The sequence below is a fragment of the Bufo gargarizans genome, chromosome 10 (genome assembly GCF_014858855.1).
Source record: "Bufo gargarizans isolate SCDJY-AF-19 chromosome 10, ASM1485885v1, whole genome shotgun sequence".
NCBI classification, from domain to species: Eukaryota; Metazoa; Chordata; class Amphibia; order Anura; family Bufonidae; genus Bufo; species Bufo gargarizans.
This window is the reverse complement of record NC_058089.1, coordinates 33071913-33099099: the sequence shown is the minus strand read 5'-3', so window position 1 is coordinate 33099099 and position 27187 is coordinate 33071913. Positions and strand designations below refer to the sequence as shown.

The window sequence follows — 27187 nt, the reverse complement described above, 5'->3', positions numbered from 1 at the left end:
CAGGATGCTTTACTGTTGGCATGACACAGGACTCAAGGTAGTGCTCACATTTTCTTCTCCGAACAATCATTTTTCCTGATGTCCCAAACAGTCTGAAGGGGGTTTTATCATAGAAAATAACTTCAACTCAGTCCTTGGCAGTCCAGTCCCTCTACTTACTGCAGAATGCCAGTCTGTCCTTGATGTTTTTCTTGGAGAGAAGTGGCTTCTTTGCTGCCCTTCTTGACACCAGAAAAGGTGAGCACTACTGTCACGGCTGTAAGTGAGCAACAAGAGCCTACACAGTGAATAGCAACTGACCGGACCCAAACTAGGGAGGATAAAGGTTGACCCCTGTCAGACCCTAAAAGCTCTCCCTAAGCTGCTAAGCACATGTCCAGATCCAGATGGTGGATCGAGACATGCCCGCGTACCTAAGGCTGATGACCACTGAAACCCCTACAATAGTGGAAGGGGCACGGCCACCGGTGCCATGCTCAGTATATGGACGGAACCGGGGTCGCCTCGGATCCAGTCAGCAAACAAACAGAAACACACAATGTCTGAACACTTAACTGAAGGAGCTGCAGCTGCAGTGAAAACAGATCCAAAGTCAGCAGACAATATCCGAAGTACTTGCTTCAGCAGAACACAGATCCAGTGAAAAGAAATCACACAGGCGAAGATACTCAAGCGAGAGATACAGCTCAAATGAAAAGTATAATCCGCACCTCTACAAAGGAGGAGGGGTGATTTAAAGGCAGCGAAATCAAACACAGGAGGGACAGCTGGGAGGAAGGAAACAGAAAGTAAAGACCTCATCACAGGGGCGGAGAAACAGGGCAGAGGGAACTCCTCCAAGCTCTAGTAGTGACATCATCACAGGGGTGGAGAAACAGAGCTGTGAGAACGTCTCAAATCTCTGGTAGTGACAACTACCATGAGCCCTGTGTCTAGCCAATAGTGAAACATCCTGAGACCATTCATGTGTAAGGTTTCTTCTCATCTAAGGGAGTGGGCTGACATACAATTTTGCCCAATAACAGTATCATGAATAAAGAATGGCATCAAAAGATCCTTCAAGAGCAACTTCTCTCAACCAATTTGGTGATGAACAATGCCCTTTCCAACATGATGGAGCACCATTTCACTAGGCAAAAGTGATAACTAAGTGGCTCAGTGAACAAAACATTAAAATTTTGGGTCCACCTATGGGTGCGTGCCTCCAGAGGTGAAAAAATACTCTCTCGCAGTTGCTGTAGATGGAGAGGTGGCTATGGGTGTGAAGCTCTTGCCATTCTATAGAGGTTCTGGAAATAGCTGAGTAGGCATTCCAGAGTTGGGACCTGCAGCTATTGGACACTTATGACATATCCTGCACATTTCCTGGCCCCTACAGGGAGCTGCAGCAAGGTCTCATGCACCTGAACCAGCACTGTGGACCCTTCATTCTCAGGATATCATCTGCCATCTTTTTTCAATATTATACCTTAATTCTTCCTGATGTACTTGAATACTGTTGATTTTTTATTTTATTTTTTTTGCATAATTTTTCTTCTGGAATCTAAGCACAACAAAATGCGTAGAAGATGTTCTGGTTTTCCAGCAAGGCAACCACCTTATAACACTGAAACCTAAGCTCAGAGATGGTGGGCACCTCATTGGAAAACCAGTACATCCTCTAGGCATTATCCTTGTTGGGGTCCCTCTGGAGCCTCATAGAGAAAGCATTAGGGATTACAGTATATCACCATTTATCTGGAGCACTTTAACACAACCTAGTCTAGTGTAGCATAGGAGTGAGTCAGAAAGGGGTTAACTTCCTGCAGATGACTGCAGTACAGTATGTGAACGTCAGGTGGCAAACTTGCTCAGATACATGCAGGTGAAGCTATAAGCGAAGCAAGAATGATGACAGCACAATTTTGGTTTCTTTGCATTTTCAAGCACAGTGATCGAGTCCATCTGCCGCCTCCTCTCATTGCTTTGTTGTGCTTTTCAAAATGAACACTTTAGAAGACTAAATAAAGACCTAAAATAAGATGTGACTTACGGTAGGTCACTTTTACATGGCCAGTATTTGATCAGTATTTTGCATCAGGATTGCAGGGCTACTTTCGCATCTGCGCTTTGTATTCCGGTTTTGAGACCCTGCAAAACGCTTCCATTCAGTTTAATACATCAGGATGCATCTGTTCCGTTCAAATGCGTTTGCAAAAAATTGTAACTGAACAAACGGATCTGGCACTAAAAACAACGTAAGTCAATGTGTGACAGATCTTTTTTTTTTCAGAAAAACAAAAACAAACGTATCTGGCACCACTGACTGTTTTTAGTCCCAGATTCGGTTTATTCCGTTTCGCAAACCAGACACAAAACGCGGCACTTTTGTGTCCAATCACAAAACGGAACGGAAATGCATCCTGATCTGTTTTGTCCCCATTGACAATGCATGGGGACAAAACGGAAGTGTTTTGCTGAAGCTTTAAGATCCTCTGCCGGTTCTAAAAACTGTAACGCCTCTTTCACACGGGCGTTGCGGGTGACGTGCGGGAAAATATGCGGGTGCGTTGCGGGAAAATGCGCGATTTTTCAACGCGACTGCAAAGCGTTTGAATGCGTTTTGCACGCGCGTGAGAAAAATCAGCACGGATTCAGTGCGGGTGCAATGTGTTCACCTCACACATTGCACCCACGCGGAAAACTCGCCCATGTGAAAGGGGCCTAATACAAAGCACAGATGTGAACGCAGCCCAAGGCAAAACCAGGAGTGGGTCCAAAAAACAAAATAGGCACAAAATTTCCACTATACTTTCACTCCTGGTTTGGCTTACAGATACTATGCAAAATACTGACCGCGTGAAAGTGACCTTAGGCCGTATTCACACATGAGTGTTCTGGGCAGTGATTTCCACCAGTGATTGTGAGCCAAAACCAGGAGTGGAGGCTACAAAGAGATAAAGTATTAGGGCTCATGCACATGACAGTTGTCATTTTTGCAGTTCGCAAATTGCGGATCTGCAAAACACAGATACCGGCCGTGTGTGTTCTGCATTTTCTGGAACGGAACATCCCTGCCCTCTGCAGAACTATCATATCCTTGTCTGTAAAACGGACAAGAAAAGGACATGTTTAGGACATGTCTTATTTTTTGCGGGGCCACGGTATGGACATACGGATGCAGACAGCACACAGAGTGCTGTCCGCATGCTTTGCAGCCCCACTGAAGTGAATGTGTCCGCATCCAACCAGAAAAAATGCGGATCAGATGTGGACCAAAAATAGTTAGTGTACATGAGCCCTACGGGGAAGATTTGTACCTGTTCTGTGTTTAGAGCGCCCCTGATTTTGGCTCACAATCACTGACCGAACACGGATCCGCAAAAATACAGATGGCGTCCGTGTGCATTCCGTATTTTGCAGAACGGAACAGCTGGTCCCTAATATAACAGTACTCTCCTTGTCCGTAATGCGGACAATAATAGGACATGTACTATTGTTTTGCGGAAAGGAAATACGAACATACGGAATCAAAATGCACACTTCAGTTTCCGTATACGGTCCGCAAAAATAACTGAACAGACACGGAAATAAAATACGTTCGTGTGCATGAGGCCTGACTGTGAATAAGGCCTTAGGCTGGATTCTCACATGCATGTTCCAGATGTATAATCTGGTCGTAATACTTGGATGGATCACAGCCCGGCCGTAGGTTTGATTCATCCAAACTCCCAGCACCATAGGGCTCCATGAACACGTGTCCTCTGCTCCGCTCTCACACACAAGTGTTGCACAATGGACTTCATTTGAGAGAGGTTACCTTTGATCTCTGTTTTACAGCTTTTCACACTAGCGCTTTGGCTTTCCCTTTCTAAGATCCGTCATGTTGTCTCACAAGCGGCCCAAAACGGATCAGTTTAGCCCCAATGCCTTCTGAATGGATAAGGATCCGTTCAGAATGCATCAGTTTGCCTCCATTCAGTCATCATTTCGCTCTGGAGGCTGCCTGCAGCGTTTTTCTGTCCGTCCTAGGATGCGGAGCGAGACGGATCCGTCCTGACACACAGTGTAAGTCAATGGGGACGGGTCCGTTTTCTCTGACATGTTCATGACGGATCCGTCTTGGCTATATAAGACATAACAGAACTGGATCTGTTAATGACGGATGCATGCGGTTGTATTATTGTAACGGAAGCGTTTTTGCAGATCCATGACGGATCCGCAAAAAATGCTAATGTGAAAGTAGCCTTTTATAATATACACGTAAAGATAAGTAACTTATGCTGCTATAGAATATATTATCGTCTAAAGCCAAAGACGCTCGTAGTAGCCTGTTTGTATTTTAGTCTTTATGGAGCTTACTATGGCGATTTATGTTTTCAGAAGTGTCCTTTGTACACATCATTCCCCAATCCACAGGGGTGACACCATCACAGGGCATATAAAGTCCTTACCCATCAGCATATGAAAGCATTTCCATCTTCAAAGTGTGCCTAAACAGACTACTGTATTAAAACCTAAATCTAAATGTGATGGAAATAATGATTGCAATGTACTTTAATTGTTTTCTTTTTTTACTTTTCCTTGGAAAATAGGCGCGTCAAGTTCAGGTGCCTATGATGCTTTTCAATCCGTACACTCGTACAGCGCTGATATGTCAGGGGTGTTTGGGTGTATGGATTCCAATGGGGCCACACTGAGCGTTGTACATGCCAGATAGTGGATAACTATTAAATTGGTGGGGGTCCTACTGCTGGGACCCCCACCAAACACAAGAACGGGGGTCCCGTATCTCCTGCAGCCCCCCTGAAATGAACGGAGTGGCCGGTCGCACATGAGCATGGCTGCTCTATTCATTACTATTGGAATTCTGGAGATCCTATCTCCCGACCTCCTGGCCACACCATTCATTTCAGGTAGCTGCAGGAGATACAGGACCCCTGATCTCGTAATTGGTGGGGGTCATAGAGGTAGGACCCCCACTGATCTAATAGTTATCCCCAATCCTGAGGACAGGGTAGAACTTCTACCAACCGGAATACCCCTTTAAAGGGTCATTGAGTTTTCGTAAAAAATTTTGATATGTCATGGGGATATATAAAAAGTTTTGATCAGTGGGGGTCTGAGTGCTGAGACCCCTGCCAGTCACTAGAATAGGGAGGGAGAAGGTCTCGCTCGCGTCTCCAGCAGCAAGGAGAGAGCATCATATGCGAGCCCTTCTCTCTCCTCATTCTAGTGATTGGCTCTAAGACCCCCACTGATCAAAACTTTTTATATGTCCCTGCAGCTCTCTTGAAATGCATGCGGCCGCTTCATTAATTTCTATGGGAGTTGGGGAGATACTGTAGGTGAGCACTTTACTCAGCTATCTCCAGAATTCCCATAGTAATGAATGGAGCAGTCACGCTCAAGTGCGACTCAACGTTCATTTCAGGGGAGCTGCGGGAGATACAGGGCCCCTGTCCTTATGATTGTTGGGGGTCCCAGTGGTAGGATCCCCACGATCTAAGCCCATAGACTCCTATTAAGTCCATCCCACTTCCTCTCCTGCAGCTTCTCACTAGTGATCAGTGTAGATCTCGGCACTCAGACCCCCACTGATCAAAACCTTTTGATATTTCTATATGATGTATCAAAAGTTTTCTGAAAACTCAGTAACCCTTTAACTTTTTTGAATGGATTTATATACAGTAAAACCTGAGACATCCAGGGGGTGCACCACCAATGAGGCCAGGTGTGGCGATCTCCTCAGGCAGCACTAGGTAGGGGCAAGAGGGGGGCAGCGGAAGGGCCATGAGCAATGAGCGCTTTCATTGTGGCAAAGGGGTTAGGTTAAGAAATTGGCATGGGGGGGCGCCGTTTCAGCAGAGTGCTGTGGGGGTCACAGTTCAGGGGGCAGGTAGGGTGGCCATTCAGGCCACAATCAAAAGACGGACTTAAAAACCCCGCCCCCAGGTTAATCTAAGCCATACCCCCTACACTCCGCAGCCGACGGGATTGAAAAAATAAAGGTAAAAATTAACTTCTGTTAGCAGCAGGGGTGAGAGGGACGGTGACTTTCTCCCTGCAGCTCACACTCAGACAGCACAGTGCTGCTGTCTGAGAGTGAGCTGTTCAAAAGAACATCCCTGTGTCTGTCCAGGCCCTGCACCGGACGGAGGACAGGGAGTCTGAAAGCCGGACTGTCCAGCCTAAAACGGGACCTCTGGCCACCCTAGGGGCAGGCTGCTGTGGAGGTCACAGTTAAGGGGATGGTCCGCTATGGAGGTCAGTGTTAAGGGGCGGGGTGCTGTAGAGGTCACATTTTAAGGGAACAAAGCTCTGTACAGGTCTCTTAAGGGGGCGGGTTATTGTGGAAATCACTGTTAACGAGACGGGGTACAGTGGAGGTCACCAATAAAGTGGCGGCCTCTGTGGAGGTCACTGTTAAAGGGACAGGCTGCTGTGGAGGTCACTATTAAGGGGGCAGGATGCTGTCGAGGTCACTGTTAAAGGGGCGGGCTGCTGTGGAGGTCACTGATAAGGGGGTGGGATGCTGTAGAGGTCACTGTTAAGGGGATAGGGAACTGTGGAGGTCACAGTTAAGGGGATAGGTCGCTGTGGAGGTCACTGTTAAAGGGGTGGGGTACTGTAGATGTTCCTGTTATAGTGGATACTGTTGATATCTTTTGGAAATTTGTCATAGAGGGCTGTTGTGAGTGAAACATTTTCTCATACATACAGGTGGAGTTTACTACAGTGATCACTTCAGACAACGGAGGGGTATGAGAACTCCTCCAGCGTCGGGTGATGATCAATTTAGCCACCATAAGTATGTGGGCAACCACTAGTCTATAAGGGGGCGTTATAAAAAGAAGGGCCATTTCTGGGGTCAACACTGAGTTGAGTGAGGTAAATTCGGCTATCAGGTTTTTAACGCTATCCCATAATGGGGAAATCCTAGGACAAGCCCATAAAATGTGGAGGAGAGACCCTCTACTTCCGCAGTTCCTCCAACAATTGGGAGACTGTTGATATCTTTTAACAACACACACAAATATTAAATGAAATAGACTAAATATACCCGTGCAAAGCCGGGTCCTTCTGCTATTTTTTATTTTTTTTGCATTTTACATTTTTTTGCTCTCTCTTTTTTCCCCTCTGTCTCTCTTTTACCCTTCATCTCGAATCAAGTGAGCATGCTTTTCTTGTAGAAGCAGCCGCCCCCACTTTCCTTACATGCTCTGCCTCCTCTCCATCTGTTGCTGGGTTTGTCTGCTCATCGGCATTAATTATCTCTTACATGTGACATGCACACCTGCCAACAGATACCACATTTTTTTGAGCAAATACAAAAAAAATACTGAACTGCTCTTTCGTGTGGTTTGGGGGCTTAAATGGTTAGAATGCCTGCTGAATAGGTAAGAGAATGGGTGACAGTATTTATAAGGCAACTGTGAATAATTAAAAGGTTTTTTTGGGGACCCCGACCGATCAGGACTTCTGAATGGCCTCAGCAGAAAATCCACAGCTGATCGGGCCAAAAACCCTCTGCAAAAACTGCCCAAAATGGGCTAGTTTTTGTGGTGACATTCCTGCCAGTGATGGAGCAGGCCTTCAGCTGCAAGCTTGCAACCTTTGCATAAGGCCTCATGCACACAAACGTATTTTCATCCTGTGTCCGTTCCGTTTTTTTTGCGGACTGTATATGGAACCATTCATTTAAATGGGTCCGCAAAAAAAATGGAACTCCGTGTGCATTACGTTTCCGTATGTCCGTATTTCTATTCCGGAAAAAAATAGAACATGTTCTATTATTGTCCGCATTACGGACAAGGATAGGACTGTTCTATTAGGCCCCTTTCACTCAAGCGAGTAGTCCGCATTGCGCCTGCACAAAATCCGGACCCATTCATTTCAATGGGGCTGTGTACACGAGCGTTGGTTTTCACGCATCACTTGTGCGTTGCGTGAAAATCGCAGCATGTTCTTTATTGTGCGATTTTCATGCAACGCTGGCCCCATAGAAGTGAATGGAGCTGCGTGAAAATCGCATTGCATCTGCAAGCAAGTGCGGATGCGATGTGTTTTTCACTGATGGTTGCTAAGAGATGTTGTTTGTAAATATGCAGTTTTTTATCACGCGCGTGCAAAACACATTAAATCGTGTTGCACCCGCGCAATAAAAACTGAACAACTGAACACGATTGCAGACAAAACATCCGCAACGCATCCGGACCTAATCCGCTCACGCTCGTCTGCAAGGGGGCTTAGGGGCCAGCTGTTCCGTTCCGATGTCATCTGTACTTTTTGCAGATCTGTTTTTTGCGAACCGCAAAATACATAAGGTCGTGTGCATGAGACCTAAGGCCTCGTCCGCATTTCCGTTTTTCACTGATGTGTGCTGTTTGCATTTTCCAGAGACAGCACACGTGCCCATTGATTTAATTATGGCTGTTCACACATCAGTATTTTTTTACTCACCATAGGTTATATGGTCTGTGATGCATTGAAGCCTATGGGTCAGTGAAAATCACAGTCACAACACGCATGGCATCCGTGTGGTGTCCATGGTGCATCCGTTTTTCACTGAAGACTAATAGGACATGCTCTGAAAATTTATTTTCAGCTGAGCATTGTCCGTGGATTACGGATGACACAAGAAGGCTAAAAACAGACACACGGACCAAACACGGATCCTTCATGGGCACTTTTTTTTTCCACAAACTTAAATATGACATGGAAATATGGACAAGGCCTAAAATTTGCAGCATAAATTGTCATGGTTTAATCCGCAGCGCAGGTCAGTTTACGCTGCAGCTCAGAGTGTGGATTAGGGCTCATGCACACGAAAGTTTTTTGCGTTCAGTATACTGGCCGTTTTTTTAGTTCAGTATGCATTACTTATGGTGCATTCACACGACCGTAAGTGTTTTGCAGCCCGCAAATTGCAGATCCGAAAAACACGGATACCGGCCGTGTGTTTTTTCGCAATTTGCAGACTGCACATGGCCAGCGCTATATAGAGAATGCCTAACCTTGTCCGCGGACAAAAATAGGACATGCTCTATCTTTTTTGTGGGGCCACGAAATGGAAAAACGGATGCGGACAGCACATGGTTCCATCTATTTGAAATCTTATGCCCAGCCCGATTTTTTTCTATGTAATTACTGTATATTCCATACGGAAAAACGGAGCGGAACCGGAAACACTACTGAAACAAAAAATGGAAAAACGGCCCACAAAACACTGAAACAGCCATACAGTCGTGTGCATGAGCCCTAAGGGTACTGCTGCTCTGACTGCGCTGTGTGGTTGCACTTGGACTTGTAAAATCTCATCTGCCTCGCTTGTACTGTAAATGATTTTCTGTGCCGAATTTCCACTGCAATCCATGGCATTTATAGAAGAACAACTCGGGGACATCATCCTAGAAATTACATTAATTGAATTTGCTTTTAATGACCACAGAGGATCAGTGTGATGAAAACATACTATGGGGGTAGGCGTATTTCTGACTCAGACTGCGACAATCTGGAACTTTTCACGCTCACACCAGGTCTAAAAAAAGTGGGTGTGCCGTGGGCGGGTAGGCAGGCCCATCTCATTTACCATTTTCTACGCCTGGTTTGGGGGGAGAAATTGGTCTAAATATAAGGACGCTGGCTTAAATTTAGAAGCGGTGGTAGATCCGCTGAAGTTCTGCCTCTACATAACTCCGGGGTATCCACCACCAGCGCAGGGCTTTATTATAGACCTCCTATATGTCTGTGACAGTGTCTGCAAGGACGTTCCATTACTCACCCATCTTTGGACAGCGCGTGCCTGAAGAAATCATTAGCAGCTAATTTAATAGCTTTTTCTGGTGTAACAAGAGTTAAGTTTACAGCAGCACCTGCGGAGAGATAACAAGTATGAACTCCTGAGAGGCGGAAGAAATCATTTGCTATACCTAGGACCTGCTTAGTGTGCAATATTTCACTTTATACCGTATGAGGCCTTATGCACACGGCCGTACCGTGTTTTTGTCACGGATGGTGTTGCAGAAAACAAGTAGTAACAAATAAAGATCCGACTGACTTGATCCTAAACTAAGGAACAAAAGGGTGAGCCCTATTAAAGCCCTTTAGCTCTCCCTGACTGCTCAACCCATGCAAAGATCTCTGTGATAGAAAGTTGCATGTCCACGTACCTAGACTGAGTGACACCTGAAAACCCTATAATAGTGAGGGGACACGACCACCGGCTCCCTGCACTTAATACGGAGGGAGTCAGGGTCACCTAGAATCAAGCCAACAGGAAAACACAAATAAAGGGAAAGACTTATATGAGAAACCAGCAGTAGCAAACTTCTAGCAGTGAGCACCATCCAGGAAGTAGTATAAACCGCAAAGTGAGGCAGTATGGGAGGGGATATAAAGGGAGGCAATCACTGCTAATAGATGACAGCTGGGAGAGGGAGAAGAGATGTCAAAGCGAAACCAAAACAAAAGAACATCATGCAGGAGGTACTGAAGAACGTCTATCAGAACTTCTCAGAGATCTGGCGGTGACAGTTTTGTGGACTGAAAACATAATTTTTTATTTATTTTTTGGGAACGGAAGGTCCAGCCCTCGATAGGCCAGTCCTATCCTTGTCCGTGATACGGACAAGAATTGGACATGATCTATTATTTTTTTTGCGGGGCCACGGAAAGGAGGTACAGATGCGGTCAGCACACAAAGTGCTGGCTGTATCTTTTGAGGACCCATTGAAGTGAATGGGTCCGCAATCCAAGCCACACAGAATGCAGCTCGGCTGCGGACTCAGCGTTCTTGTGCATGAGGCTTGAGAACCATTGATGGCCAGTTCGCATTGTTCGCCCACGAACATATGCGGGCTGCCATCTTTCTTCACAAGTCCGGCGAGGCACAGGTAAGCCCTTACCTGTGCCTGTGCGCGAGCCGGTCTGAAAACAAGTGCGGTCAACGGGAGCAGGTAGTTCCGAGAACAGCCATCGGGGGCCTTCATCGGGCTGTTCTCGGAACTGCCTGCTCCCGGTGACCGCATTTGTTTTCAGACCGGCTCGCGGCACAGGCACAGGTAAGGGCTTACCTGTGCTTCGCCGGGCGAACAATACGAACTGGCCATCACTATTGAGAACAATACATCTGACATGCTATAAAAAGGGCAAATTGTATCCTCTTTTATATCATGTAGAAATTGATCTCAAAGAGCGTCTCAGATAAGCTGAGCAGTGAATATACTAGAGATGATAAGGTGTGGATTCACATGTAGATTTTTAGTAGTGTTTTTCTGCACTTTTGAGTTTTTAGTGGCTTTATTTTATTTTTGCAGCTAGGTTTCTTCCTGAAAAAAAAAAAAACTCCAGCCCCAGATGTTAATTAAGCAGGCACCCTCAAACTGCGGCCCTCCAGCTGTTGTAAAACTACAACTCCCACAATGCCCTGCTGTAGGCTGATACCTGTAGGCTGTTCGGGTATGCTGGGAGTTGTAGTTTTGCAACAGCTGGAGGGCCGCAGTTTGAGGATGCCTGACCTAAAGCCTACGGTAGGGGTCAGCATCAGCACTCCAGCTGCAGTGAAACTACTGTACAATTCCCAGCATTCACACAGGCTCATCTGCTCTTGCAACGCCTATAGAAGTGAATGGAGCATTCTGGGAGTTGCAGTTTCAGAACGGCTGGAATGCCGAAGGTTGCTGATCCCTCGTCTACGGGAATATGAAGGTCAGGGAGATGTGTTTTTGCAACTGCCATTTGTTTCAGTATGGTGGAGTTTTTTACGCATTTTTCTTTTTTTTTTTTTTTAAACTTTTTTGAATGCATTTTATCTTCCCATTCTCTATAAGCAAAAATGCCACAAAAAAAGTTGGGAAAAGTGCACGGGGCATGCATAAAAACTGCAAACCGTTCCTATGACATTTTTTTTATAGTGGTTAAAAAAAATATGCCATAGCAACTTTGTGTGTAAAGGGACCCTTACAACTTTACAAAGACTAGTATATTCACTGTCAGGCACATTGTTGGAATGCTCCATGCAGTGTATACTATATGCCTCAACAAGGTGAGTGCCTGTTCACACCTAGGAGGAAAAGCAGAAATCATGGAGTCTGATAAAAACTTAAAATGGGTACCACTCCCTATTTAGAGGTTTGCTAAATGCAAATACTTCAAATAATTTAACTCTACAGGGAACAATGTTATTCTGACCTGATAAATAATATAAGTATTTCTTGTAGTAACCACCAGGGGGAGCTAACTGCTGCAGGATTTACTGTACATAGCTGGTAGAGCTACAGTATATAAGGCTGAGGCTAGACCTAGGCTTTTGTATCACACTGCAAAAATAGCTGTGAAATCGCTGTCCATCGAGTAGCTTGAAAATCGCTTCCAAATCATTGAAGCCAAGTGAGCAGCTGGAGCAATTTAATAGCTAGAGATTAGGCAGCAACTTCACAGTGATTTTATTGGCAAGAGATATTTCATTTTACTCTATGGAGGATAAAGTAACTTAGAAATCGCTCTGAAATCCCAGAATGCAGTGATTAAAAAAAAAATGGCGTGGTGATTTCACAGTGATTTTATCTCTAGCGATTAAAGGGATATTCCCATCTGAGACATTGATGGCATATGGCAGGCATGGCCAACCTGCAGCTCTCCAGCTGTTGTAAAACTACCACTCCCACCATGCCCTGCTGCAGGATGATAGCTTTAGGCAGTCTAAGCATGGTGGGAGTTGTAGTTTTGCAACAGCTGGAGAGCCTCAGGTTGGCCATGCCTGGCATATGGCAAGGATATGCCATTAATGTCGGATAAGTGCAGGTTCCACTTCTGGGACCCACTCCACAACAGGACCCCAAAGGGAAGAAGAGCACAATGCAACATGCTCGCCATTCATCGCTATTCTGAAGATAGTCGAGTCTCATAGCAGTGAATGGAGTGCACACCGCGCAAGCACTGCCAGAAACAGCCACACAGGCGCTCGGCTATTCTCTGGAACTCCCATAACGGTATATGGAGGGTGGTCACACATGCGCAGCTGCTCTCCGTTTACTTTGGGGGCCCCATTCTGGAGATAGGTGTGGATCCCAGACGTGGCACCCACACCTATCTGACATTGATGACATATCCTAAAAGGGGAACACCACTATAAATCACTTCAGCTGTACTTAGCTGTAGCTATTTGGAAGTGATTTTCAAGCTACACAATACACTCCCGATGGGCAGCGATTTCACAGAGATTTTTTGCGGTGTGGCAAAAAATGTCCAGTTGTAACCTTAGCCTTCGGGCTCATGCGCACAACCGAATGTATTTTGCAGTCCGCTAAACACGGATCTGCAAAAAAAAAAAAAAACACGGATAACATACGTGTGATGTCCATGTTGCATCCTTTTTTTTTTTGCCTATCCATTGTTACAATGCCCGTCCTGCAAAACGGACAAGAATAGGACAAGTTCTATTTTTTGCAGAACGGACTTGTGGACATACGGATACGGAATGCACCGTTTTTTTTGCGGTTCCATTGAAATTAATGATTCCGTATACAGGCCGTGAAAAAAAAAACACGTAATGGACATGGACAAAAAATACGTTCATGTGCATGAGCCCTTGATCTGCATGCAGGGAGCCACCTTTCATGGCTGCTAAAGGCAGGTTAGGATAGAGCTGGCAAGCAATGGAAACAGTTGAGTGCTCCATGGTTCCCATAGCAGTCGTATGCCGTGCCTCTAGGGTAGGTGTGCCACTGAGCGTGCTACTATATAACCTCATATTTTATCTGGAATTGTTAACCAAACTCTATACATGCAAACAGTACCAATTTTGGTGGAACAATCCCCAAACTTGGAAATAATTGGGTGGCGCTCACATGAATTTTGCCCAAAAGTGCCCATTTTGGGGTAATTCTCAAGAGTGGTGCTTAAGTGTATGTCCATGTGTCAGATTTTGACAGTTTCTGGAGGGGTAAAAAAAAAATATAATAATAAGTTAACTCACCTTAATCCACTTGTTCGCGCAGCCTGGCTTCTCTTCTGTCTTCATCTTTGCTGTGCACAGGAAAAGGACCTGTGGTGACATCACTGCGCTCATCACATTGTCCGTCACATGATCCATCACCATGGTAAAAGATCATGTGACGGACCATGTGATGAGCGCAGTGACGTCACCACAGGTCCTTTTCCTCCTGCACAGCAAAGATGAAGACAGAAGAGAAGCCAGGCTGCGCGAACAAGTGGATTAAGGTGAGTTACATTTTTTTTTAAAAAAATTTTAACCCCTTCCGCCCTATTTTACTATGCATTCTGTTTTAAGAATTCTATTATTTTCCCTTATACCATGTTATAAGGGAAAATAATACAATCTACACAACACAGTGACCTAATCCAAACCTGAACTTCTGTGAAGAAGTTCGGGTTTGGGTACCAAATATGCAGATTTTTCTCACGCGCGTGTAAAACGCATTACAATGTTTTGCACTCGCGCTGAAAAATCGTGCATGTTCCCGCAACTCACCCGCATCTTTTCCCGCAACGCACCCGCAGCGCCCGTGTGAAACCAGCATTAGTTTAGCTCCACTAAATGAAACTAAGCCGTAAACATGCTCCTGTCGCTGTTTCCCGAGGCGCTCACACAGTAACAACACCAAGAGTGGACATTCTTAGGCTGGTTTCACAAGGGCGTTGCGGGTGCATTGCGGGAAAATATTTGGGTGTGTTGCGGGAACATGCGCGATTTTTCAGCGCGAGTGCAAAACAATGCACGCGTGTGAGAAAAATCGGCAATGCTTCGTAAAATAGGGCTTTAGGGGTTAAAAAAAATTAAATAAATTCTTCTCTTCTGTCTTCATCTTTGCTGTGCAGTAGGAATAGGGCCTTTGATGATGTCACTGCGCTAATAACATGGTCCACCACATGATCATGTGATGGACCATGTGATGAGCACAGTGACGTCACCACAGGTCCTTTTCCTGTGCACAGCAAAGAATAAGACAGAAGAGATGCCGGCTGTGCAAACAAGTGGATTAAGGTGAGTTAATTTTTTATTTTTTATTTTTAACCCCTCCAGCCCTATTGTACTATGCATTCTGTATTAAGAATGCTATTATTTTCCCTTAAAACCATGTTATAAGGGAAAATAATAATGATCGGGTCCCCATCCCGATCGTCTCCTAGCAACCGTGTGTGAAAAACGCACAATATAGAGCATGCTGCGATTTTCACGCAACGCACAAGTGATGCATAAAAATCACTGCTCATGTGCACAGCCCCATAGAAATGAATGGGTCCAGATTCAGTGCGGGTGCAATGCGTTCACCTCACGCATTGCACCCGCGCGGAAATCTCGCCCATGTGAAAGAGGCTTTAGTCCAGTCTGGAAAACCACACATGAAAAATATTCGGACACATGAACTGTGGTAAAGCCTCCCATTGAAAACAATGGAAGCCAGTTACAGCGCAGATGTCACACAGTTTTCAGCATGCAATCTGTGCTGAAACCCGTCCCAAAATCCAATGTATGAAGAGACCTTAAGTGCCCTGATTCGGGCATTATGATCCTCTACCAGCCATAAATCTTGGAGAGCCGTGAGCATGAAGTTAATAGTGGCCGATCCCATAGGACGGTACTGGAGAATGGTTAGCGAAGTACACAACATGATAGGTTTCCAGTATTTCAAATGAATGACATCATACATACCTCTATACATGCCGAAGTATCCATCTGAGCGTATAGTCTTAATAAGGCAGTCTGACCTGTAGGAAAAAAAAAATATTTTACTACGTGATATTGCATATGTTGCTTTTTAGGTTATATTCACACATGCCAGATTTGTTACAGAAATTTCAGAGACTGTAAATGAGTCCCATTGAGCTGAATGGGGTTGTTTCGGGGGGAAAGCACAGATTTCTACAATGGAATAATCAGAAATTCCTGCAACAAATCTGCGGCATGTGGACACGAGGTCAGCGGATCTGTCAGCTTCATGTGATGCTCTAGGTAAGTACAGCATATTATAGCTACCAGACCATAGTGAGGCTACTTTCACACTAGCGTTTTTGCTGGATCCGGCAGGGTTCAGCAAAAACGCTTCCGTTACTGATAATACAACCATCTGCATCCGTTATGAACGGATCTGGTTGTATTATCTTAAACATAGCAATGACGAATCCGTCATGAACACCACTGAAAGTCAATGGGGGACGGATCCATTTTCTATTTTGTCCGAGAAAACGGACCCGTCCCCATTGACTTGCATTGTGGGTCATGCGGGATCCGTCTTGCTCTGCATCCCATGACTGTGGTTGCTGCGGTTTGCTCTCCGGTATGGGAACGCAACCAAACAGAACGGAATGCATTTTGGAGCATTCTGTTCTGTTCAGTTACGTTTTGTCCCCATTGACAATCAATGGGGACAAAACTGAAGCATTTTTTTTCCGGTATTGAGATCCTCTGACGAATCTCAATACCGTAAAATGTAAATGCAAGCAAGTAATAATAGCAAAAACAGCACTACAAAAAAAACATGTTGTGCCACCTTGCTGCTAGGTAGTTTGAGTCCAGCTGTATTCATAAAACAAGCATCACCCCTCCTCCCCAACTCCTTGGGGGCAGTGACTGACAGTCTGTCATGTAAACACATCTGCAGCCTATCAGTCACTCCCCCGAGGAGCGGGTGAGCACTTGTCTCATGAGTACAGCTGCATCACAATCTGGTGTATTCTTTCAGCACTGCTAGTAGCACACAGGCAGTTATTGGATTGCTTTAAGATATTTATTCTTCAGTTCAAAGGAAACATAACTAAAAGATTTTTTTGCAGTATTCTTTGTGAAGTTTTTCAGACATTTTTCTTGGCTTCGTGTAAACACCTCTACATTTCAGTCCTAGCAGTTGGGGGCAATTTCTTCTTCTCATCATTAAAGTCATATCAAAGGCATTCAATGATGTTGAGCTTTGGGCTCTGGGGTGGAAGGTCCATTGTTCTGAGGACACCAGCAGCTTCTTTGTCTGCTAGGCATGTCTTCATCTTCACAGCAGTAGCTTGTGGTCATTAGCTTGCTGTACAGTGAATTTTTTCATAGGATATTGCATAATATACATATTTGTAGTTAAAGGGAACCTGCCACTAGGTTTTGGGTCACGAAACCACCCGTACGTCCTTATGCAACTGGGGTTTAGATTTCTTAAGGTGCTCCCGTCACAACTGTCCGTTTCGGAATTATGATGTAACAGAACTGAGATATTACCCAAGATAAGTCCAGGAGGTGAGTCCGGCAGCTTTGGGCAGATGTGCATTAGACAGTACACCTTGTGTGCATGCTGTGAGGGGCCCTGGAGCCTTACAGAGGTTGGGCCATACTTCTTTTCACTTTAAAGTTTATTTTGATCTAGTACTCCAGCTTGAATTTTATTTTATTTTTTCAAATTTACTTCATTTGCAGTTTTCTCTTATCCCCCTGTGCTTAAAGGGGTTATCCTAGGCCAGGCATCCTCAAACTGTGGCTCTCCAGCTGTTTCAAAACTACAACTCCCAGCATGCCCGAACAGCCTACAGGTATCAGCCTACAGAAGGGCATTGTGGGAGTTGTAGTTTTACAACAGCTGGAGGGCCGCAGTTTGAGTTTGAGGACCTCCAGACATGGCCGACCCACGGTGGTGATGATCCACCGCTGGATTAGACACTTCAGCTCCCCTCTACACAGGTATCAACATCTGTCGACGGAGGGTGGGGGTAGAGAAAATTCAGTGGCAGATCAGAATGGAACTCTGCCACTGATAATAACTTGTATTATCTGTACTGTATATAAATGTCGCCCCATACCCTCCAGATACGCCTCTTACGTATCTACCACTTTCCCATTGACGTCTATGGGGAAATCAGCCTAAAAACACTTGGAAGAAGTAACCTAAAATGTTTTTAAAATCAGATGTGTGCTAGGTCACGTTTTTTTCCTATTGAAATCAATGGGAAGCTGATCATGGTGTTTTGGATGTATATTACACCATTTAAAACTGCCATTTTATGCAGATATTTTTTTTCTGTGTGAACAAAGCTTTAAGTCACATACATCACAGGGTTCTCATGGCTCAGCATATTGATTGATGATTTTTTGTAACAAAATTGGATCACACCTCCAATCTGCCACGTGAGAGAAATGCTTTATGAATTTTTCACACAATCTTGTGTCATTATCTACTGCAAACAACAGGCGGTGGCCGTTCTTAGAAATGTGCCGACGTCAGTGCCCAGCGCTTGCCCATCCAATGTATTTAATGACACTGAAGAGAACTCGTATTTAATTTATTTTTCTTATTTTGTTCAGTTTCAACCTATAATCTGCACGATAATCTGGGTTAATACTCGGCCTCGCTATCGTGTTTCCCTGCAATATCAGCATCTGATGCTTTGTGTGGCTTTCAGCATCATATGACTTCTCCTGAGCTTCAATGACACAGTAAAGGTCACCCTGCAAGACGTATTACTTCTCTCCTTCTACACGATGACTTGTAACCGATCAATAAACCAACAATCATTGGAATGAAGATGAGTCAAGGAAATTGATGTCTGCCGTGTGGGTGAAACGATTGCATGTAAATGGTACAGAAGTAATAGGAGGTCCTAGGGACTATATATGTATATAGATTGTGACACAGTGAGAGGCATGTGCTGCTGGGCTGATTTACAGCCAGGTGAGGTCAAATACCGGACCAGATTTTAAGTGCCAGGTCCGGGTTTTGGCAGCACCTGGCTGTCCTTAAATAGGCAGCTGGGCTCAGAAGCCATGTCTCTGTGTTGGGATCTGGGAGTCTTGTATCTGGATGAAGGCTTGCTACCTGTTTGACCTGAAAACAGGTTGGTGCTGCTATGAGCAAAGACTCTTTCAAGGCATAATTGCCACATGGTGTGAATTACCACCAACACTGCAAGGTGACTTTTTGTTTGATTATGACTGCTTGTTTTGTCACTTGCCTAAAGTGGGAATAAAACACTGAACTGTTTGATCCAAAGAACTTGTTGTTGCCTCTATACTGTGTCCGCTAATCCGGTCTACCAGAGCGAAACCCTACAATATATAGTATGTACCGTATGTATATACCGTGTTAGATCATTGTATGTACAGGAAACACCATGTAAGGACATGATGGGCACAGGTTGATGGTATACATTCAATTCAGTGATGGTCACTTACATGCTGGTGTACATTTTTTGGCCATTTTGCTGGTTTTGTAGTCGGGTCTTGGCGAGGTCAATGGGAAAGACACAAGTGACGCCAATTAGTCCGGCTATTCCTCCATTTATAAGCTTGGCGGGCAAACTGCAACCAGAAGAAATATGAGACACAGCATGAGAGGTCACACCTTTATATTACACTCTAGACCAGGAATGAAACTACAACTCCCAGCATGCAAACTTAGCTGTTCTTGTAACTCCCACAGAAGTGAAAGGAGCATTCTGGGAGTTGTAGTTTCAGAACAGCTGGAATGCCGGATGTTGCTGATCCCTGTTCTAGACAGAGCAGAGGTCATCCACAACCCCTTACAGATACCCACAGTACAAGGTGATACTTGGTGGCATTTTTATACAGGGAAATCCATCCCTTTCCTTTTGTGACAAATCTTTGCGCGTTCTCTTGATTTAAAAAGCATATGCAGGATGGAGCCGCTGGCTATACACTTTAGGGCTCATGCGCACAAACATATTTAGGTCCTTATGCGGAACTATTCATTGCAATGGGACTTGAAAAAAACGGAAAGTGTGCATTCCGTGTCCGTATGTCCGTTCCGCAAAAAAATAGAACATGTCCTATTCTTGTCTGTGGTGCAGACAATGACAGGCATTGTTACAGTGGATCCACAAAAAAAATGGTTCAACACGGACTTTACACGGATTTAATCAGTTTTTTTGCAGATCCATGTTTTGCAGACCGCAAAATACATACTGTGGTGTGCATGAGCCCTTAGAGAGCTGCCACCCAACGGTTATCCCTCCCCACACCCTCATACACATGCATACTCGGCCACACACTGCCTGAATAGGCAGAGTGATGTAAGCTGCCACCAGGCAACAGCAAAAGGAATGGATAAGTTGAAACTGCTCAATCATTTTCTTTCCCGACATCTGCCATCATGGGAAGGTCGGGAGGCCCCCATAGAAGAATCATCAGAATAAGAAGGGATTCCGAAGCGCTTGCTTAAACGACTGGCCTTTATATAGGTCATCAATATCAGACCAGTGAACGTCTAACTCCCGGCACCAATGCCGATCAGTTGTTTGAAGAGGGTTCGGCACTCCGGTGAGCTCTGCAGCCTCTTCCTAGGACAATGACTTCATGAGAGTGGTCCTCGACTGCAGTACCAAGCACAGCCACGATACAATGTACGGCGCTGTGCTTGGTGAGCTGTGAGGTTGACCACAGCATACACTGGAGCGCTGCATTCTCTTCACACAGCTGATCGGCAGAGGATGCCAAGGGTTGGAGCCCCTCCAATCTGATAGTGATGACCTAAGGATAGGGCGCTATTCTATACAGAGGCATCCTGTAAGAGAGGTATACCAGTGCCATCTGCCAGAGGCATCCATAAGTCAGCAGTTTCATCAAGGATTGGGCAAGCTGTGATTTGAAAAATGTAGTATTGCCATTAGTGCCTAGGTTTTTAAATATCCCAGGTAGGCTTATGTTGAACCTGGCACTCTCTAAGGCTGGGTTCACATCTGCGCTGGTTGCACCGTCGGATCCTCATTCACTGTAATGGGATCCGGCGGTAATCTGGACGCTTTCCGGCATATCTGCCGACTTTTGGCTGGACAAAAAAATTTGACTGTAACATTTTTCGTCCAGCTGAAAGCCGGGATGTACGCCGATACAGTGACCAGATTATAGTGCCGGAGTTCATAATGCAGATGTGAACCCAGCCTGAGGTGGTAATATGAATTGATGCAGTAAGCCAGTAATTCTAAAATGAGTACCTATTAAAGGGGTTCTCCCATTACAAAAACAATGGATAGGAGATAAGTGTCTGATAAGCGGGGGTCCGACTGCTGGGGTCTTTACTGATCACTAGAATGGAGGCTTGTGTTTCCCTGTCTGAATGGAACAGTGGACATACATACTTTCTATCTCTCCGTTTAACTCTATGGGGCTACAAGAGATAGCTGAATGGCGGACGCATGCTTGTCTGCTGCTCCATTCAAACAGGAGAACCTGGGCGCACATTCTAGTAATCATTGGGGGCCCCAGTAGTCGCACCTTCGCTGATCAGATAAGTTGTTGTAATGGGATAACCCTTTTAAGGTTGTGGTCAGATAGACACAACTCCATGAATTGGTATGGGACCATAAAGCCACCATAAACACAGACACCCGATCCTGACTCCTGCTCTTCCTTTAATGTCCGTAGTATGTGAGAATTAGGGCTCATTCACATGGCCATAGCCGTTTTTGCGTTACGCAAATTACAGATCCGCAAACCATCGATACAGGATGTGTGCGTTCCTGGAACGGTGCATTTCATGGAACAGAACATCCGGCCCATAAAAGAACTGTCCTATCAAAGTCCATAATATAGACAAGAATAGGACATGTTCAGGGGCGTAGCTATAGGGGAAGAAGGGGAAGTGGCTGCTTTGGGGCCCAAACTCAGAAGGGGCCCATCCAGGAGGAGAGCTAAAAGATATTATTGTCAGAGCCCCCTCAACAGTATTAGGCCCCATGCACACGGCCGTTGTTTGGGTCCGCTTCCGAGCCGCCGTCTTGGCGGCTCGGATGCGGACCCATTCACTTCAATGGGGCTGCAAAAGATGCGGACAGCACTCCGAAGGCACACAGGCGGCTTCCGTTTTTTGCAGATCCGCGGTTTGCGGACTGCAAAAAAGGGCACGGTCGTGTGCATGAGGCCTTATACATTGACGATATATACAGTGAAACTGTAGGCAATGGACGGAGAAGCTATTGGGCCTGGTCTGAGAGGGTTATCTTGACCAGCCACAGGAGTAAGGGGTTACACAGGAGGAGAGGGTTGCAAAGAAATTTTGGGGGACATTCAAAAATTTGCTATGGTCATTTCTTATTACACCACTGGACATGTTCTCTTCTTTTTTTTTTTTTTGCGGGGCCGCAGAACAGACTTACACATGCAAACGGCACACGGTGTACTGTCTGCATCTTTTGCAGCCCCATTGAAGTGAATTGGTCCACATCGGGCCGCAATGCACGAACACCGTCCGTGGGGCAGCTGCAGCGGATTGCGGACCCATTCACTTTAATGGGTCTGCGATCCGGCCGTTCCGCAAAAAGATAGGACATGTTCTATCTTTTTGCGGCATGGAAGTACGGGACGAAACCCTACGGAAGCACTCCGTAGTGCTCACGTAGGGTTTCGTTCCGTGCTTACGTTCCGCACCATTCTGCATCTCCGGATTTGCGGACCCATTGAAGTGAATGGGTCAGCATCCATGATGCAGAATGGCCACGGAACGGTGCCTGTGTATTGCGGATCCGCAAATGCGGTGCAGGAGGCCTTAGTTCCATTCGTCTGAATCAGAATTTTTGGGCTGCAAGCACCTGGATTTCTGCAAGACAAACAAATCTGCTGCATGTGAACATGCCACCATGCTGTCTTTATGTTCAGGTGTCCTCTGTGCACAAGTCCTCCAGTTCTCCATTACTAACAGGTCACATTTCTGATTATAGGCGTATATATGAACTATGCACCTTGAGATATTCTCTAAGAAAGGTGAATAGCATTCATCCAGATGTATGGGAAAGACTCCCAAAGCAGTTCACAGGCATGCCGCATGAAGAGAGTCAGGCTGGGATTATGTGGAGTCTTCTATATTGCGGTACAATAATATCGACAGGGCATGCTATTCATTCTGGAAACCCGCTCCTGGCACTTTCCCAGGTATAAAAATAAATAGTTACTGCACCGAGGATGCCCACATCATGCGAGGACAGAGGGCACCGCACAAGACACCCTCAGGCATGGGCACAGATATTTCCAGCCTGTACAATAAGATATATTGCTCATTGACGATCGCTCTATGTGATCGGATCAGAATGGATCATCTGAATATAACAGATATTTCGTTCCTTCCTTTACCTGATTTGTTTATCAGCCATTTAATAGCCACCTATCCCAGATAAAAGCTCAAGGTCCGTCCTCCTGTGGTGGTGGTGATGGCTATGGTCTCTCGCTTCTGCCAGCACCTATAAAAGACAGAGACTCATTAATATAAACCAAGGTTAACGTCACTATCTCCTGCAAGATTACCTGGAGACTTTGCTCAAGAGCTGTATGCCGTATGCTGTATCACCACATATAGAGAACACTAAAGCATTCAGCTCTGAAGGAATGCTCAAACACTCAGCGACATACACAGATCTCATAGGGACCCTTAGCAAAACATATTATGGGCCCCCCCGTCCCACCCAGATTCCCAATGCACTAGCAACAAACACTCCCAGGAGAGGCAAAATGCAAAGTGCAATGCCCGAGATTTCTGATGAATTTAGTGTAAAAAATTTTAATAGAAAAATAGTAAAAATAATTCACCCTTCTCTTTACACACTTTATCTGTCTTGTATGTCGGAAACATTGGAACAAATACTTCATAAATATGGCACTCATATTTCCCAGTGGGTTTACACCCTAAAACTGGCATATATACAATGGCAAATCTCCCCATACAGTTCTATGTCTGATGCTTCCCTCATACAGTGTATTCTAAAACTGTCTGGTTGAAGCCACCACTAGGGGGAGCTGGATGCATAGGAATTTCCATAGTTACCATTGACTGTAAAAATTTGTTTGCACTAGTGGTGGCTGCATGAAAATCCTATTTTTATACGTTGGGACCGGGTGGAGGAGTTCAATGCTAGGTTCTAAGCCCCATAGCAGTCACGTGGGCTGCCCCCATGGGAGGTACACTACTGCCCTCAGAATTTCTGGACACATCGAAGCTGATCACTCGCTCTAAATTCACTCTTTGGTAAGGCAGAGCTGAAGACGGATTATCAGGTCACTGAGAGATCAGGTTATAGCTGCTACTACTCATAGATATCTATGGTCAGGGGTGGACTGGCCATAGACCCTACAGGGAAACGTGCCGGTGGTCCGATGTCCAGGGGGCCACCTGAACCCTCCTCACAGCCACCAGTGGCAGTTTTAGGGGGTTTACTTTGTGCTGCTGGTCCAGTATTTTGTGATGCACTGTGGTATTTGGCTCTGTTGAGGATGAATTTTGTGCTGCAATATGGTATTGTTGGCCCTGCCTTCTGTCCATTTGGACCCGACTAGAAAAATGCGGCCACCTTAAATGTTTTTCCAGGGCCATTTGAAGTCGCCAGTCCGACCCTGTCTATGGTAAGGGGGACACACAAGGAGGGAGAAGAGTAAAAGAAGCACAAACACGCAGAGATCCTGCTTATGGCTCAAAAAAGTTCTCTTTCTCCCTCCAGTGGTGGATTATCATCTACACTGCTGAATACTGGTGTATAATGTCCTCCATGCTGCTGCGCCTAAAGGGGGTTCTACAGAAAGATAGAAGAGCAGGATCTCCTCTTCTCTGTGTGCTGTATATGGGAGACATCATACCAGCTAGTCTGCACCCCTCCTGGAGCTCAGATTAGTGAAAACTAACAGATAGGGAGTCTGTTGAGGGTGCAAACTGTTGATAAAAGCAGGATACAAGTCATATAATGGTCAGAAACAGTATTATTCCTTGTGCACTGATGACAAGTTAATCTGAAAATTTATCTGAAACTAGAATTATTCTTTAATCACTGTAAAAATCACTGTAAATTCTACAACTTTCTAATATATATTGGCCCTATATATTGTGATTGTGCCTAAACCTTGTTGCAAAACACACTAACATTTGGCGCTTCTTTGGCACATCTAGTTTTAGAAAATTCCACTGCACCTAGCTTGCCAAGGGCATGAGATGTAAAGGGAAAGGGTTGTGACTTATTGGGAAACGGGGCTTGGCCTAAGATGCCACAGTTATACCTAAAGGCCCACAATTCTGTTGCAGAGTAAGCCATCCAGTAGGTGGTATAAAGCTACACACATGGGTCTAGCCCCGCTCACATTTCTCATCCACAACTTTAGGCTAAATATAAAGCACAAGTCCAGCTCACCTGTGGGTATATTTCCCCGGAAGCACGGAAAACACCTGGATTGAGTGTACCAATCTTGACATAAAAATATGGAGAAATCCAGCTTCCATAATAATAATGTGTTTCGGGTGATTGCATACAGACCCTCAATTATGTCATGAGTAAGGGTCTATATGCAATGACCGGAAACACGTAGACGCTGTTGTCTGTTTGTTTGGCCCTTTATTTCTTTTTGCATAAATAAACTACAGATTATTATGGAAGCTGGATTTTTCAATTTTGTTCTGGACTACTTTAGGCTACGTTCACATCTCTGGCTCCTAACTCGGTAGTCTGTTCTAGGCAGATACCAGTATGTGTCTGGCCGAAAGCTGCCATTTATGCCTGAATCTAGTCCGATCGTATTACAGTCAATGGAATTCCGGCGGTGTACGGCTACGCCTGGTGCAGTCACTCTGATAGTCTGTTCTTCCAGATGGGATTATTGAAGTTAAAGGGGTTGTCCGGGTTCAGAGCTGAACCCGGATATATACACATTTTCACCCAGGCAGCCCCCCTGACATGAGTATTGGAGCATTTCATGCTACGATGCTCTCCCTTGCTCTGCGCTGTATCGCTGTTTGTGTATATTATTACACTTCTAGGTGTAGGCTTCCGCCCAGCAGTGTATTCGGCGACGTCACCGGCTCTGATGGGCAGGATTTAGCACTGCTCGAACTTTTTTACAGGCTAGGTCAATTAGTGCTGGTGACGTCACCGGGCTCACTGCTGGGCAGAAGCCTCCGCCTAGCTTTACCCAGAAAAAGCCTTTGCCATGGGCAATTCAGCACAGGGCAAAGGAGAGCATCGGAGCATGAAATGCTTTGATGCTCATGTGAGAGGGGCTGCCTGGGTGAAAACGGGCTCTGAACCCGGACAACCCCTTTAAGTGAATGTGAACCTACCCTTAGACAGGATTGGTAAATCTGCCCCTTTGTTTTTTGTTTTTATTCCTTATTATTATCATCACATTTTTAGATATTTTTTGCAGTCAGTGAATGAGAGCTCTCTTGTTTGCACTTAGACAGCAAATCCACACATGGTTCTTTTTCAGGCCGAGAACTGGAAATACAATTGTATTCTATGTGAGTTTAATGAAGCAGGAGCACAAATGTCACCGATTGTTTGCTTCAGTATGTCAGTCTGAAGTCCGGCCTGTTTAGCTCACAGAGCATTGCCTAAATTCAGGCTTTAGGAATTTTTGATGTAATCACAAGGTCACTTGCAAATATTTGTAACCATACCTCAATGTACCTGCAGCTTCAGGACACCAAGTAACAGATTTACCATTCGAGAGGTTGTCACAGGTCACGGGTGTGTGACTGCTCACTAAGCTTCTGGGGCCATCTCATGCATTCCTGGAAATTTGGAATCTTTTCAGTTTTGCCCTCCAATAACCCTTTAACGCGGTCAGTTCAAATATCTTTCAAAGACTATCGCTTCTTCGTCACGTGAATACTAGGCAAACAAATAGTTCTGTGCTACAGAGAGGGCTGAATGGGGGTGTGATCAGTAATATCATGTGCTCCTGTGCAGAACAGGCAGATGTATAGGAGGGGAGCAAAAAGCCCCACGTGGTAAATTCAAGGAACACGATATGCTGTCGTAATATGAATGAAATGGCGGTCTTTATAATTACGTGTTATAGTAGAAGGGAAACAATACAAGCTTTGTAGATGGGTAACAGGAGGACGTGACTAGCTGAGCGGCCCACAATACGGACAGGTAAATGATCCTCTCACCCAGAACATGTAATTTCAGTATAACGTCTCATGCACACGATTGTAGTTTTTTTCCGTGTCCGTTCCGTTTTTTGTTTTTTTTTGCATCCCATAAATGGAATCATTCACTTCAATGGGCCGCAAAAAAAAGGAAATTATACCCCGTGCATTCCATGTCTGTATGGCTGTTCTGCAAAAATAGAACATGTCCTATTATTGTCCGCATTACGGACAAGGATATTAGTGTTCTATTAGGGGCCGGCGGTTGCATTGCGCAAAATGCGGAATGAACATGTTTGGTATCCGTGTTTTTGCGGATCCACAATTTTCGGACTGCAAAACACCCAACAGTC

General features: G+C 45.2%; 1 protein-coding gene across 1 annotated transcript in view; it reads right to left on the bottom strand.

Moving 5' to 3' along the window:
• Positions 1-27187, bottom strand: part of SLC25A22 (solute carrier family 25 member 22) — a 78672-nt gene that overhangs the window by 18606 nt on the left and 32879 nt on the right. Inside the window, exons 2-5 of the mRNA XM_044269892.1 lie at positions 23057-23163; positions 19148-19273; positions 15656-15711; positions 9764-9854 (exon numbers count right to left, since the gene is read on the bottom strand). Of these exons, the coding sequence (XP_044125827.1) occupies positions 9764-9854; positions 15656-15711; positions 19148-19273; positions 23057-23076 (293 nt within the window). The 5' untranslated portion in view covers positions 23077-23163. The remainder of the gene's footprint in view (positions 1-9763; positions 9855-15655; positions 15712-19147; positions 19274-23056; positions 23164-27187) is intronic.